The 12,856-nt window shown below is 62.2% G+C and overlaps 2 protein-coding genes across 4 annotated transcripts in view; one reads left to right on the plus strand and one right to left on the minus strand.

Annotated features, from left to right (window-relative positions):
* Window positions 1-1,698, plus strand: part of LOC101626812 (lipid phosphate phosphatase-related protein type 3) — a 3,058-nt gene extending 1,360 nt beyond the window's left edge. Inside the window, exon 5 of the mRNA XM_004689400.2 lies at window positions 243-1,698. Within this exon, the coding sequence (XP_004689457.1) occupies window positions 243-1,607 (1,365 nt within the window). The 3' untranslated portion in view covers window positions 1,608-1,698. The remainder of the gene's footprint in view (window positions 1-242) is intronic.
* Window positions 1,699-1,968: 270 nt separating this feature from the next.
* PTBP1 (polypyrimidine tract binding protein 1) overlaps window positions 1,969-12,856 on the minus strand; it is an 11,658-nt gene continuing 770 nt past the window's right edge. Inside the window, exons 2-15 of one of the 3 annotated variants that reach the window (XM_004689402.2) lie at window positions 10,883-10,913; window positions 8,200-8,275; window positions 7,773-7,945; window positions 7,547-7,693; window positions 7,293-7,463; window positions 7,093-7,203; window positions 6,845-7,019; window positions 6,476-6,532; window positions 5,708-5,856; window positions 4,609-4,642; window positions 4,093-4,185; window positions 3,788-4,004; window positions 3,532-3,609; window positions 1,969-3,444 (exon numbers count right to left, since the gene is read on the minus strand). In XM_004689402.2, coding sequence (XP_004689459.1) covers window positions 3,312-3,444; window positions 3,532-3,609; window positions 3,788-4,004; window positions 4,093-4,185; window positions 4,609-4,642; window positions 5,708-5,856; window positions 6,476-6,532; window positions 6,845-7,019; window positions 7,093-7,203; window positions 7,293-7,463; window positions 7,547-7,693; window positions 7,773-7,945; window positions 8,200-8,275; window positions 10,883-10,913 — 1,645 coding nt within the window. In that variant the 3' untranslated portion in view covers window positions 1,969-3,311. Of the gene's footprint in view, window positions 3,445-3,531; window positions 3,610-3,787; window positions 4,005-4,092; window positions 4,186-4,608; window positions 4,643-5,707; window positions 5,857-6,475; window positions 6,554-6,844; window positions 7,020-7,092; window positions 7,204-7,292; window positions 7,464-7,546; window positions 7,694-7,772; window positions 7,946-8,199; window positions 8,276-10,882; window positions 10,914-12,856 lie in introns of all 3 variants that reach the window. The other 2 variants (XM_004689401.2, XM_004689403.2) reach the window with 2 other exon arrangements.

Raw genomic sequence — 12,856 nt, forward strand, 5'->3', positions numbered from 1 at the left:
GCGGGGAGGGGGCAGCCCTGCCCTGTGGTCTGCGTGTCCTGTTCCCTGGGGTGCTAAGTCAGAATCCGCAGGCTCCCCCTGGCCTGCAGCACGTACCCCTGGGGTGCTGCGGATTGCGTGTCCATCACAGGAGGCAGGTGGTCCGGCCGGGCCTGCCGCCTCACCCCCCGGCAGATCCTCCGCCCGGCGGGGACGCCAGTCTCCGCCTGCCCACCTCACGTCCAGCCACATCTCACCCCCAGGCCTGCCACGCAGTGGGCAACTTCAAGGCACCGCCCGCAGAGAAGCCAGCGGCCCCGGCGCCCAGCAAGGACGCGCTCCGGGCGCTGACCCAGAGAGGCCACGACTCCGTGTACCAGCAGAGCAAGTCTGCCAGCACCGACGAGCTGGGCCCGCCCGGCCGGCTGGAGGGCGCGCCTCGGCCCGTGGCGCGGGACAAGGCCTCTCTGGGCAGCCTGAAGCGGGCCAGCGTGGACGTGGACCTGCTGGCTCCCCGCAGCCCCATGGGCAAGGAGAGCATGGTGACCTTCAGCCACACCCTGCCCCGGGTCAGCACCCCGTCGCTGGACGACCCGGCCCGCCGCCACATGACCATCCACGTGCCCCTGGACGCCTCGCGCTCCAAGCAGCTCATCACCGAGTGGAAGCAGAAGTCCCTGGAGGGCCGCAGCCTGGGGCTGCCCGACGAGGCCAGCCCTGGGCACCTCCGGGCACCCTCAGAGCCCATGGCGGAGGAGGAGGAAGAGGAGGAGGAGGAGGACGACGAAGAAGAGGACGAGGAGGACGAGGAGGGCGAGGAAGGGGGCCCCGCCCCCCCGTCGCTCTACCCCACAGTCCAGGCTCGGCCGGGGCTCGGGCCTCGGGTCCTCCTGCCCCCGCGGCCCGGGCCGCAGCCCCTGGTGCACATCCCCGAGGAGGGGGTGCAGGCCGGGGCCGGGCTGTCGCCCAAAAGCAGTGCAGCCGTGCGGGCCAAGTGGCTCATGATTGCCGAGAAGAGCGGGGCCGGCGCGGCCGGGGCCGCCCCCACGCAGCCCCGACTGGCCAACCCGCCCAGGCTGCTGCAGGTGATCGCCATGTCCAAGGCGCAGGGCCCCAAGGCGTCCGAGACGGCCTCGTCGTCCAGCGCCAGCTCCGACTCCTCCCAGTACAGGTCTCCCTCGGACCGCGACTCGGCCAGCATCGTCACCATCGACGCCCACGCGCCCCACCACCCCGTTGTCCACCTCTCGGCAGGGAACGGGCCTTGGGAATGGAAGGTGGCCGGCGGCGGGGCCAAGGGGGCCGAGGGCGAGGGCGGCTGTGAGCTGGGGGACCTGGCCCGAGGCTTCCGTGTCGGCCCCAAGCCGCTGGGCGTGTCCCCAGGCTCCTCCATGAGTGACATGGACCAGGAGGAGCCACGGTTTGGGGCAGTGGCCACTGTCAACCTGGCCACGGGGGAGGGGCTGCCCCCGCTGGGCCCAGCTGACGGGACCCTGGGGCCAGGCAGCCGGGAGTCCACGCTTCGGCGCCAAGCGGGCGGCCTGGCGCAGGGCGAGTGGGAGACGGGCGAGGCCGAGGCCGAGAGCTACTACCGCAAGATGCAGGCAGCGCGCAGGCTCAAGGACTGAGGGCCGGCGGGAGGGGGTGTGCGGGGCAGACCTTGGCACCTGTGAGCCATTCGGGGACTGGCATGGGGGGCAGCATGGGGCACAGGCGGCGGGGGGGGGGGCGCAGCACCTCGCGGCTGGACAATAAAGGGTCTGTGCTAGAACCTGGCTGGCTGCCGTCCGGAGCCTTCATTGGGGGTCTCTGCGCCGTAGGCCCCCCACTCACTTTGGGCTTTCGGGGGCCTTGGCCTTTGGGCGGGGCGTCGGGGGGGGGGAAGGGTGTGGCGGCAGCACCTGACCCCAAGCTACCCTGAGCCCTCCGAGTGAGGCAGAGTCGACTCAGAGCAAACAGCAGAGAAGACACAGGCCCGACAAGCTGCAGTCAGGTACAGGGTAGTTTATTCCAGTACAGACCGGCCAAGCCGCCTTCCACACTGAGCAGGAAAAAAGAGCCTATGGAAAAGGTCGGAGTTGTTATAAAATCGTTTTAATTTGGTTCTCTTCCGCATTACAAGCTGTCGGGCGGGCGTGGACGTGCGCTCCACTTACAATACTGAGCCTGTAATCGCCGTTATCAAAATATACATCTGCATCACCATAAAAAACTTGTTTGCTGCCCCTCATGTCTGACAACAGGTATAAAAAATTATAAATATTTACACCCTTGTTACACCCCGACATGGAAACTTGGGGGTCCGGGTCCCAGGGAAGGGCTGGTTAGCAGTCTGTGGGGGAACCCCTTGGCCCGAGCACGGGCCCACAGGCGGGCGGGGGACAATTAAGACGTGACCCTCGGTCCCCCGTTCTAGGGGCCCAGTACTAGAGGCAGACAAAAAAACAACAGAACAAAACTTTGGTCCAAAAATTGGTAGGAAAGAAAGAACCCTGAAAGTTGACGAGCGCGTGCCCTGGGCGGGGCACCGCTGCTGTGTAAGGCATCGGGCCGCGGCCCGCCGCACCTGGGGGCAGCGGGCATGGCGCGGGCCTGCCTGGGACCGGACCCTGCCCTGCTGACTTCGTTAAGGAATAAAATAAAGTACAGTATACAAGTCATACCACGAGGAGGTTTGATTACACTCATACCATTCTTATCTCGCTATAAAAAGCTACTTAAAACTATTTTTGCATATAAACGAAGATTAGAATATTTGGTCAGCTGGAACATCGCTAGGCACAGGTGACAGGTGTCTGCAGCGTCGCGGAGTGCGGGACTACGAGAACCAAGCTCCAAAGCTGAAGAAGCAACGGCGGGCGCCCTCTGGGTCTGGCCCAGGCCGGGGAGAATTACACACTTGATTAACGGACTGAGGGTGTCGGCCTCTCGCCAGACAGGCACATGATCCCAGGTGGGAGGCCTCTCCCCTCGGCCCCCAAACCCCTACACGTTTGCTACCACGAGCAGCCCCGCCGGAGCAGTGGGTTAAGGCACAAGGAAGCCGAGTGGAGGTCTGGGGGAGCCCACCCCGCAGGCTCCAGAAGGCACGGGCGGGCGGCCAGGGGGTGCGGGGCCAGCTGTCCACACATCGCCAGGAGCCTGAGGCTGGCACCCATCTCCCCTAGGTGAGCAAGGTGTGTTAGATTTAATTTTTTTAAAAACAGGTAAACTGATTTCTCTTTAAAAAAATAAAATCTCTGGTCTTTTAAGGTCACTTCAGCTGCTTTTAAAGTGGCTTTTTTCTGGAATGATGGAAGTGTCTCGGGAGCCGGCAGGCTGGTCCTGGCGGCCTAGATGGTGGACTTGGAGAAGGACACGCGCAGGTGGTGGTTCTCGCCCAGGTCGTGGTTGTGCAGGTCGATGAGCGCCTGGATGGCCTCCTCCACGGAGCCCATCTGGATCAAGGCCATCTTGCGGTCCTTCCTGAGGAACATGGCAGGGGTGGGGAGCGGCCCTGGAGAAGGCGGGGGGGGGGGGGGGGAGCCCAGGGCGCGCGCGAGCTGTACTCACTGGAAGAACTTGAACCCTTTGACGATCCCACCGTTGCTGGAGAAGAGAACCTTAAGGTCCTCCTCGGATATGGAGGGCCTGCGGAGCAAGAGGGGCCATGTTGCTGTCCAGTGTCCAGGTCTGTGCACCCAGGACCCAAGATTAGAGGGGACCCCCCCTGCCCCTCCCTCATTAACAGCAGGTCGGGGAAGCATCAGCAAGGGGGGTGGGGGCCGGGCCCGCTGCGGCCTCTGGGCCCAGAGCGGTCTGCACGTACGGGATGTTGGAGAGGTGCAGGGTGGCGGAGGGCGGGAAGATGTTCTGGAAGTTCTTGGAGCCCGGCTTCTTGAAGCGGTGCAGGGGCGAGTTGCCGTAGTCCTTGGTCAGGCCCTGGTCCTCCTGGCCCTCTCGGGGCAGCTGCACGTTCTGGTGCTTGGACAGGGTGATGCGCACTGGCTTCCCGTGCAGCTTGTGCCCGTTGAGGTGGCTCATGGCTGGGGGGGAGGGGGGGAGAGAATGACGCGTGACGTGAAGGCAGGGCCGTCAGCACCCCCCGGGCCCTCCTCCGGCCGCCCCCCTTACCCAGCTGGGCCTGGCTGCCATCAGCCATTTGCACCAGGGCGTTCTCCTTCTTATTGAACAGGATCTTCACGCGCTGCACATCGCCGTACACGCCTTCAAAAGCGCAGGACAGGGCACTGAGCCACCCCGGGCCGCGCCGCCTCCCAGCCAGCCCGAGACCCGCACACCCCTCACAAGGCTGGCTCTTCCTGAGGGTTTGCTCATTCTGCCTCTGGGACCTGCGTCTAGTCACGGGGCGTGACCAGGAGAGCTCCTTCAGCACAGAAGTCATAAATCCAGGAAAGGTAAATGGCCAGAGAACCATTGCTTACATGCTACCAACACGCTGAACTCTCCGAAAAGCATGCAGGGCAATAAACCATGCTTGTCTAGAGTCAAAGTAAAACTGGCAAACCGAAGGCAAACCATGTAAAATGAGGCAGAACGCCAGAGTACAAACTCATGGTACATCTTAGGGCGTTAAAATAACCGCAATTAAATGAAAACAAGGTAATAAAAGTGTGAATGATAACATACCGAAAAGAATAAAGAGGCTTTGGGGTGTGACTCTCTTTAGAGGACAGCAGAGCAAGGCAGCGGAGGGACAGGGAAAGGGAGAGGTCAGGGGCGAGGTGCCAATCGTCCACGCGAGGAAGACAGCCCCCGGCGTGCAGTGGTTGATGGATGATGAAGTTTCAGGATGTTAATATTCAAGGGCAGGTTGGTTTCCGGAGAGCAGGGTTTGAGGGGGGTTTTGTTTTTATTTATTTATGGTTTTGTTTTGTTTCAAGCAACAACAGGAAGCAGAAGTACCGTGCAGTCAGTTGGCAAAGAAATTCCGGATCAGGGCAAGAAAAAAAAATTGGGAAAGGGGAAGGGGAGAAAAGAAAAAGTAGCAAAAAACACAGGTCAGTAAATACATAAGAAAATACGCAGTGTTCCATCAGTCAAGATCTAACAATCACAAGTTACGGGTCGCCTCTCGGAACACAGGCAGAAAAAGCGCCCCTCAGCGAGCAGGAGACGGCGCCCGCCCCGGGCGCGGCTCGGCTCGGCCCCCCGCCCCCACCCGCCCGTCTCCGCTGCTGCTGCTGCGGCGGCGGCCCGAGACACCCATCACACAAGCAACGGGAGCTGCGATCTGTTAGTCCAGGGCTCCGCTGGCCGCCCCTGCCCGGAGCGGCGCGAGCAGGCGAGGGAGAGCAGCCCGCGGCAGGGACAGCAGCGGCCCCACCGCTCGGGTTAAGTGACCTGCGCCCACCGTCTCACCCTCGGTCTCTCCAGCCCAACGTGGTGGCGGAGACACACAGGCAGGTTCCTTTCAGAACTGCGACCTGTGTGGGCACAGAGGCACCAGAGGGCCTTGCAGACCTCGCTTTATTTGGCTCCCAGTTTGAGATTGCTCTCTCATGCCAAAAATATTTCAACTCTGATTATGGAATTGAAAACATAAATCAAGGTGTTAGGAGACAGGAGACTGGAGCGTCTGGGAGAGAGGTCACGGGAGGGGTCAGCACGCAGTGGGGACCGCACCAGGGGGTCTGGGCCTGCTGACCGCCTGCTGGGGGCGCTGCTCTGGTCTGCACTAGTCCTGGGCGCACAGCGCGAGGCCGTGGACCCGGAGCGGGGAACGTACCTCGGGGTTGAGATTGCTGACCAGCAGGACAGAGTTCCCGGTCCCTGCCAGGCCCGGGATGGCGATCCTGCCCGCTGCCGCCGCCGCCGCCGCCGCCGAGGGGATGGCCAGAGGGGCCAGGGCGCCGTGCACGTTAGGAACAGAGAGGCCTGGGGAGGAAGACGGCAGGAGGCGGTGAGCACGCCGGCCGCCCGCCGCGCGCGGGCACATGCAGGAGACACGCAGGAGGCGCCGCCGGGCCTCCGTCCTCGCGTCACGGCAGAGCCCTGGGCTGGGACAGTCCACATGCGCCAACACCAAGCCGACTCCGTGGCGCAGGCTCCGGCCCCACGGGCGCGGCCGTGCGTGCATGCAGGTGCCCAGTCACCATGCGGATGGCACGCCCGAGGGGTGCAGCAGGCTCACGACCGTCAGGCGGGCGGGCACCTGGCCCCCAGGAGGGACACTTGGATGATGCCACCCTGGCTCATGCCACTCTGCTTACCAGGCCACTTATACCATCTACTAGGGACAGATCCCTCCAACCACTGTGTGCGCTCGTCCTCGCCCAGGGTGCTTGAAGGGAACCAGACCAGACACTTCGGGGTCAGCGGGCTCTCCGGCCCCGTCCTGACTGCCCTGTCTAGGCCTCCTTGGGGGAATGGAGGCCCGCACCCAGGAAGGTGGGCACCCCTGTGCTGAGCCCACACCGCTGCCCATGGAAGCAGAGCTACTGGAAAGGTGTGGGCATGCACACTGCCATGGGGACAAGGTCAAGTGTTTGAATACCTGCAGCTTGAGGAATTGCAAAGGTGGGAGGGAAACCAGCTCCTGCATACGGAGAGGCTGACATTATACCAGGCGCACCTAGAAATAAATGAGACACTAATCATCGCACCCACGACCGTCACCTCGGGCAACAGCTGGGTGGGGCCAACCCCAGACCCGACGGGTGGGCTCTGCCCGGGTGTCTCCTCCCGTCCTGGGCACTCGGGGCCAGTGCTACACTGGCCTCGGGACGTGGCTTTCTCTGGCAAAGACAAGCACCGACCTCCCTGGGTGCGGGGCCAGTGTCTAGGCAGTCCGAGCCCTGGGCGCTGAGCCTGACTACGTCCTCGCCTCCCGCGCACACAGTGGGGGGCCTTCGTGGCGTCTTACCGAAGGCTGCGGCCATAGTCTGGTCCAGCGAGGGCTGGCTGTCCCCAGACGGCAGGTCTGGGCGGGTGTAGTCACGACTCTTATCGTTGTTGTACTTGACGTTGAGGCTGGTGAGCTTGGAGAAGTCGATGCGGAGGGTGCAGCAAGCGTTGTAGATGTTCTGCCCATCCAGAGACTGTGGGCAAGAGGGCTGTGAGCAGCCGGCCGCCTGCAGGCTGGGCAGGCGGCCGGGCACTGGGGCCACTCACCAGCTTGGCGTGCTGGGCGCTCACAGGGTCGGCATACTGCAGCAGCGCCTGGAACTGGTTGTTCTTGGTGAAAGTGATGATTTTTAAGACGGTGCCAAACTTGGAAAAGATCTGCAGAAAGAGAGGCAGTCAGGCCCTGGGCCACGACCAGGACCCTGCGGCTGACCCCGGGCGGGCACACTGGACCCGATGGCACCTACCTGGTGCAGCACGTCCAGGGTCACCGGGTAAAAGAGGTTCTCCACGATGATCCTGAGCACCGGGCTCTGGCCGGTCATCGCCATCCCAGCGTCCACCGCAGCAGCTGAGGCGGCCAGGGCCAGGTTTCCAGACTGGACCGAGTTCACGGCCTGCAGGGCTGCCTGGGCTCGCTGTGGGGCGAGGGGGCAAATCACTGAGCTCACCGGGGCCAGGCCCCCGTCGGCCCCACCCGCCCGCCTGCGGGCTCACGAACCGCCTGGTTGGGGGAGCTGTCCGTCTTGAGCTCCTTGTGGTTGGAGAACTGGATGTAGATGGGCTGGCCGCGCAGCACGGGCGTCACGGAGGTGTAGTAGTTCACCATGGTGTTGGCCGCCTCCTCCGTGCTCATCTCGATGAAGGCCTGCGGGGCCGCCCGAGTCAGACCCAGACCTCAGCGGGGCGGGTCTGAAGGGGGGTGGGGGGGGCTGTGCAGGGCATACCTGGTTCTTCCCTTTCAGCATCAGGAGATTGGTGACCTTCCCGAAGGGCAGGCCCAGAGAGATGACCTCACCCTCAGTGACGTCGCTCGGGAGCTTCCGGATGTGGATCACTCTGGAAGGCACGCCGGCGCTCCTGCTGTCCCCTTTGAACTTCTTGCTGTCGTTCCCATTTGCTGGAAGTGTGGATTTGTATGACCCAAAGCAGCTCCCACACGAGAGCCCATCCCGCCTCAGAACCAGGTTTGGTTTGTCCTTCTGTGGGGCCCGACAGGCCCGGATCTCCACGTCAGTCTGTCACCGCCCGTCTGGCGCCCGTGACCTGGACTCCAGGCACAAGCCGTCCCCGAGTCTGCACGGTCCCCATGCGTAGTCTGTGCAGAGAGGGGCCCCCCCACGCAGGCGCCGGGCGGGCCACGAGGGAAGTTACCTGCGGAAGCCGAGTTGCTGCTCATGATAAAGGGTCCGTTAGTTACACAGGTAGAGAAAAGCTCGTCAGATCCCCGCTGGAAGAGAAAGGGGGAACAGAGCTGAAGCCGCAGTCGAAGTTGAAGGGACAGACACCCCCCCCAGAGCCCCAGTCAGGAAGCACCCCCATCTAATCACTGCGGCCTGCTCCTGCTTGAAGGCACCCGTCCCCCTCAGGAGGGCCCCCCGATCCTGTGATCTAAGATTCTACCTTTCCAACCTGTGACCCCACTTTCCCAAGGTAGACTGGGGGGGGTCAGCTCTACACAACCCCCCCCTTCCACATTCTGCCTGACTCTCCCCTCGTCTATAGTCGTCCTCATGGAAGCTCATGACCGTGTATCATCACCAGCCCCTGGCCCTGCTCTGCCCTGGGGCACATCCCTAGTCCTGCCCGAACCACTTGCAAAGGTGGCAGCTCAATGGCACAGCCCCCCGGGAACACGACCCCTTGTCGTGTTGCGTCATCTGCTCAACTAGAGCTTCTCTTCTCTTCCAGTCGTTCAAGGAAACCAGCCTCAGCCTCGGCACTTTCATGGGAAGAAACACCAGCTTTTTCTGAGTGGGCATGTTGTTCTGCAAGGAGGGAGCAAGCCCAGGGACGGCCAGAGCTGCCCATCTGTGGGCAGGCTCTCTGGGATTAACTGCTCCGTTTTCTCTCGAAAAACAATTTGTTTACTCACTAGTCTCTGTGACTGAATCAGCTCCCCAGAATCACAACTGCTGAACCCGGACTTAGGAGGGAGATGGCCGTCCTGCTGGGCCAGTCTACTGGGTGACCACTTGGGAGTGCGCGCACTCAGGGAAATGGCCAACAGTCCTCGGACCCAGATGCAGGTCAAGGCCCAGACACCCCCCCAGCCACTGGGGGCAGGACGCCCAGTTCCGCAGGTGCCTACACCGTGAGCGGCGCGGAGTTCCTGCTGAGAATGGGTCCCAGGCCGCCCCGACGGGCCAGACCTGCCTCTGGCATCAGGAAGGACCAGTGTCACCATCATGGCCAGTCCCGCTGACAGTAGGACTCAGAGCTCCCTGGCTGCTGGGGCCACTGCAGTGGGCATGCGGCCAACCCCGGGCCCCACTCTGCGCTTGCTGAAGGCCATGGCCACAGCCGTGCTGGGACTCGCAGAGGGAGGGCCCCAGGGAGAAGCTGCAGGGGCGGTGTCGGCCCTGAGCAATGACCACATACTATTGGAGGGTCGGGGGTTGATACAAGTAAAGCGAAAATGTTAAAGATGTTTTCTGCAGACCCTGCCCTGGGGTAACTGAGTTCACCTTCCAAAGAAAACCGCTTACCCAGCTGCCTGAGGTCAGTTCACAAGTGGAAGAGGCTGCCCAGCTTAGGCCCAAACCAAGGGGGGGAGTCACAGGGAAATTGCAAGCCCCAGAACCTTCCACTTACAAATGCGAGCAGTTCCCACCTAGCCACCCCACAGAAAGCCCCTTCCTACCTGACTGCTGGCCGTGACTGCGGTCTAGGGCAGCTAAGACTAGGGTAGCCCAGAACAGGCAGTGACCAGTGACCCAGAAGCAGACCAGGGCAGCACTCAGGCACACGTGCTAGGTGCGAGGGTGGGCACCTCCAGAGTAGGAGCTACGGTGGGCGGCAGGCCTGCTACTGGCCACCGACGAGGGAGACTGGCTGCTCTCAAGGAGGGCTGACGAGCCTCCGATTCGCCCTCCTGCACAGGCCTCACTCTGGAAGCAAAGGTCTTCTGAGGGGCTGCTCCAGGGACACCCGGAAGAGCTGTCCAGCTGCGCTGACAAAGCTGCAGACTGGTGCAAGCCAGATCGTCCCTGAGCCTGTTGCAGATGAAAGTCCCGCTCCCTCCTCCCACCACTGAACAAACAGGTTTTGCTCACAGAAGACTGGGACAGGCAGTTCGGAAGACAAGAATCCACCTGGGAAAACTGAAACCCAGGCTGAGACCAGGTGGCGGCCTGCTCGGGGAAACGCAGGCACCGCAGTGGGCTCCGGAACAAGTCTGGGGGAGGGGCCTACAGTCCGCTAATGGCCGGAACTGGCTTAGGTAACACCACCGGCAGCCAACTGACCGGCAGCACTTACAATCAACCCTGGACCCAGGTGTCCCCAGAGACAATTCCTGGAGAGCTGGAGGCTGGCGGCCCAGAGGCTGGGTCCCCGGGCCCACCTGCTATGGGGGCAGAGGGCCTGCCAGGGCACCAAGGTCTCAGCCGCCTACCCCCGGGAGGGGTGTCAGCACTGTGCACCTGCAGCGCCTCCATCTTCCTTCCCCAGAAAATGCGTGGAATTTTCAGAGCAAGCCACAGGTATCAGGACACCGTTCCAAGCAGCCTATCAGCCCCACATACCCAACAGGTGGGCTGGGCACATAACTTGCCACATCCCAGGGCACCTGGAACATTTACGACTGGCCCCCAAAACAGCAACTCCCACTCTTAGGCTGAATTTTCAAGGCAGGGAGGGAGTGTCAAACTGTCGCCGGCCCTGGGCGACCAAACCAGAGCTGAAACTCGGCCTGCAGACATGTCACGTGTTTGTTACACTCCGGCCCTTGGTCCCACGGTGCCACCAGACGGCAAACACGGGGCACCACACCAAGGAGGCCCAGCACTCCAACACAATGACAAGCCCAGTGAGGGAGAAAATGAGAAATGCCTACCTTGGTACCAACTGCTATATCTGGGACAATGCTGTAGAGAGAAAAGGAGAACGTTAGCAGTGCACACACGGCGAGCGCAAGGCAGGGCGGGTGGCCCACCCCAGGGGCGAAGGGTTGCACCTGCGGGCCAGGTGCTCCCCCTAAAGCAGAGCTGGGACAGGGAGGCGGCCAGCCCTCTCCACCCTGACCTGAAAGGAATGTCCCTGTCCCGCTCCTCACAGCACGCTGCCAGCACTGCCCCATCCTTTCCAGAGTCCAAAAAGGCTCCTCAAGGGCCCGCAGGGACGCTGGATGCTTTCCTCCTACAGTTCAAGTGCTGTTTGTTTGCTAAAGTCTGCACACGCCCAGGTGGCCCTCGACGACTGCACAGGCAGTGGGAAGGCCAACATGTTCCCAGGTCAGGGTGGGCGAGCTGTGTGTGAGCGCACAGGAGCCTCCCAGGTTCCAAGAACTGAAGACTCCGGCCAAGGAAGGGGCAGTTGAGACGATCAGATAAAACCGGCACAATTAAGCAAGCCAGGGGTTACTCATCAACCCTGCGCGGTGACTGGACTTTCTCCTCCCCTCACCAAGCTCAGGAAGCAGGGTGGGGAGGACGCAGCCGCCCCAGGTTCAGCAGCCCCTCGGCCCCCACTGTGGCCCCCAAGATTGGCCGAGGGCCTACATGACTCAGGGACCATTTACCAGGAAGGGAACTGAGCAGCACTGCCTCCCCGCCCCGAACCGGTCACCTGGCCACCAAGGTCTGGCCGGTCTGTGACCAGTCTCCCGTGATGTCACAGGACCAGGGCAGAAGGGCCCAGCACCTTCCAGGCAACTCTGAGCATTTTTTCTCCTGCACGGAGAGCCACATTCACAGCTCCAAAACCCAGGACTAGACCCAGAAGCCGGGCACCCAGTCCTTGCCAATTCTGACCCAGCGGACCAGTATCTTGGTAACGGGTTTTGCATCTTCATCACCAAAAAAGTTTCAGGCCAGAGTCAACATTTTTTAAAGCTTACTGAGCCAAAGGAAAAGGCAGAGAAATTCAAGAATGAGAAGCATGCAATTTCCCTACCTCTAACCCAGACTTCCCCAGCTCCCAAGGAAAGTCTCACTCAGGAAGTGATTTACGTAAAATGGCCTTTCTTTCAGAGCGCTCGGGCCTCCACAGGCGCCAAACTAAACGGCTCCTGAGGCCAGGCCAAGCGGCTTGAGAACCAACCACGGCCATGCACAAAACTCCGCACCCCCGCCCACATCTACGGGACAGACTGGCCATTCCTGAAAAAAGTCCGTTAAGGAGAAGACAAGACCGGGAAAGCGAGACCGGCTGCCTGGCACAGTCTACCCACTCTCCCAGCGGTTAACTGGGCACCGCTCCTTTGCACCAAGGGCTACAAAGTGGGGGGTCAGCCTCAGGGACGCAGTGGTCCAGCCAAACGACCGGTGGACCAAGCGAACATCACTGTTCTCCTGCAGCGATTCCCCGAAAGGCCGAACTTCGTGCAGCCCAGTACCTCTCCCCTCAAACCTGGGGCATCCAGGCACGTGACTCTCCAGGCATCTCAACCACACCCCCGGGGTGGGGGGCGAGGGGCAGGCACGCGCGCTCCGCGGCCCCAATCAGGAAAGATCGCCAGGACTGGCTGTAACTCTCCCAACTCGAGTCCTCAGACCCAACCCTCCTCCCCTTCGCCAACGGGAACACCGAACCAAAGTGGCCTGGCACGCGAGGTGAGAAAGCCCCTGTTGGGGTTCGCTTCTGTCTCCCGCAGAGCGAAACGATCACATCGCAAAACCGTGGGCCGGTCGGGTCTCCCGGGCCCGGGCAGCGCTCGCGGGCACGTCCGGCCTTCCGGGTTGAGGCCCGGCTGCCGTTTGTAACCCTGCGTCCGTGCGAGACGACAATGTCGCCGCCGGATGCCACAGAGCCGGGAGCGCGCGCCCGCCGGGGCCCGACGCGCGGACTCGGGGTCAGCGAGCCGCCCCAG

The sequence above is a fragment of the Condylura cristata genome, unplaced genomic scaffold, assembly GCF_000260355.1.
Source record: "Condylura cristata isolate star-nosed mole 26May11 unplaced genomic scaffold, ConCri1.0 scaffold00025, whole genome shotgun sequence".
Lineage (NCBI taxonomy): Eukaryota > Metazoa > Chordata > Mammalia > Eulipotyphla > Talpidae > Condylura > Condylura cristata.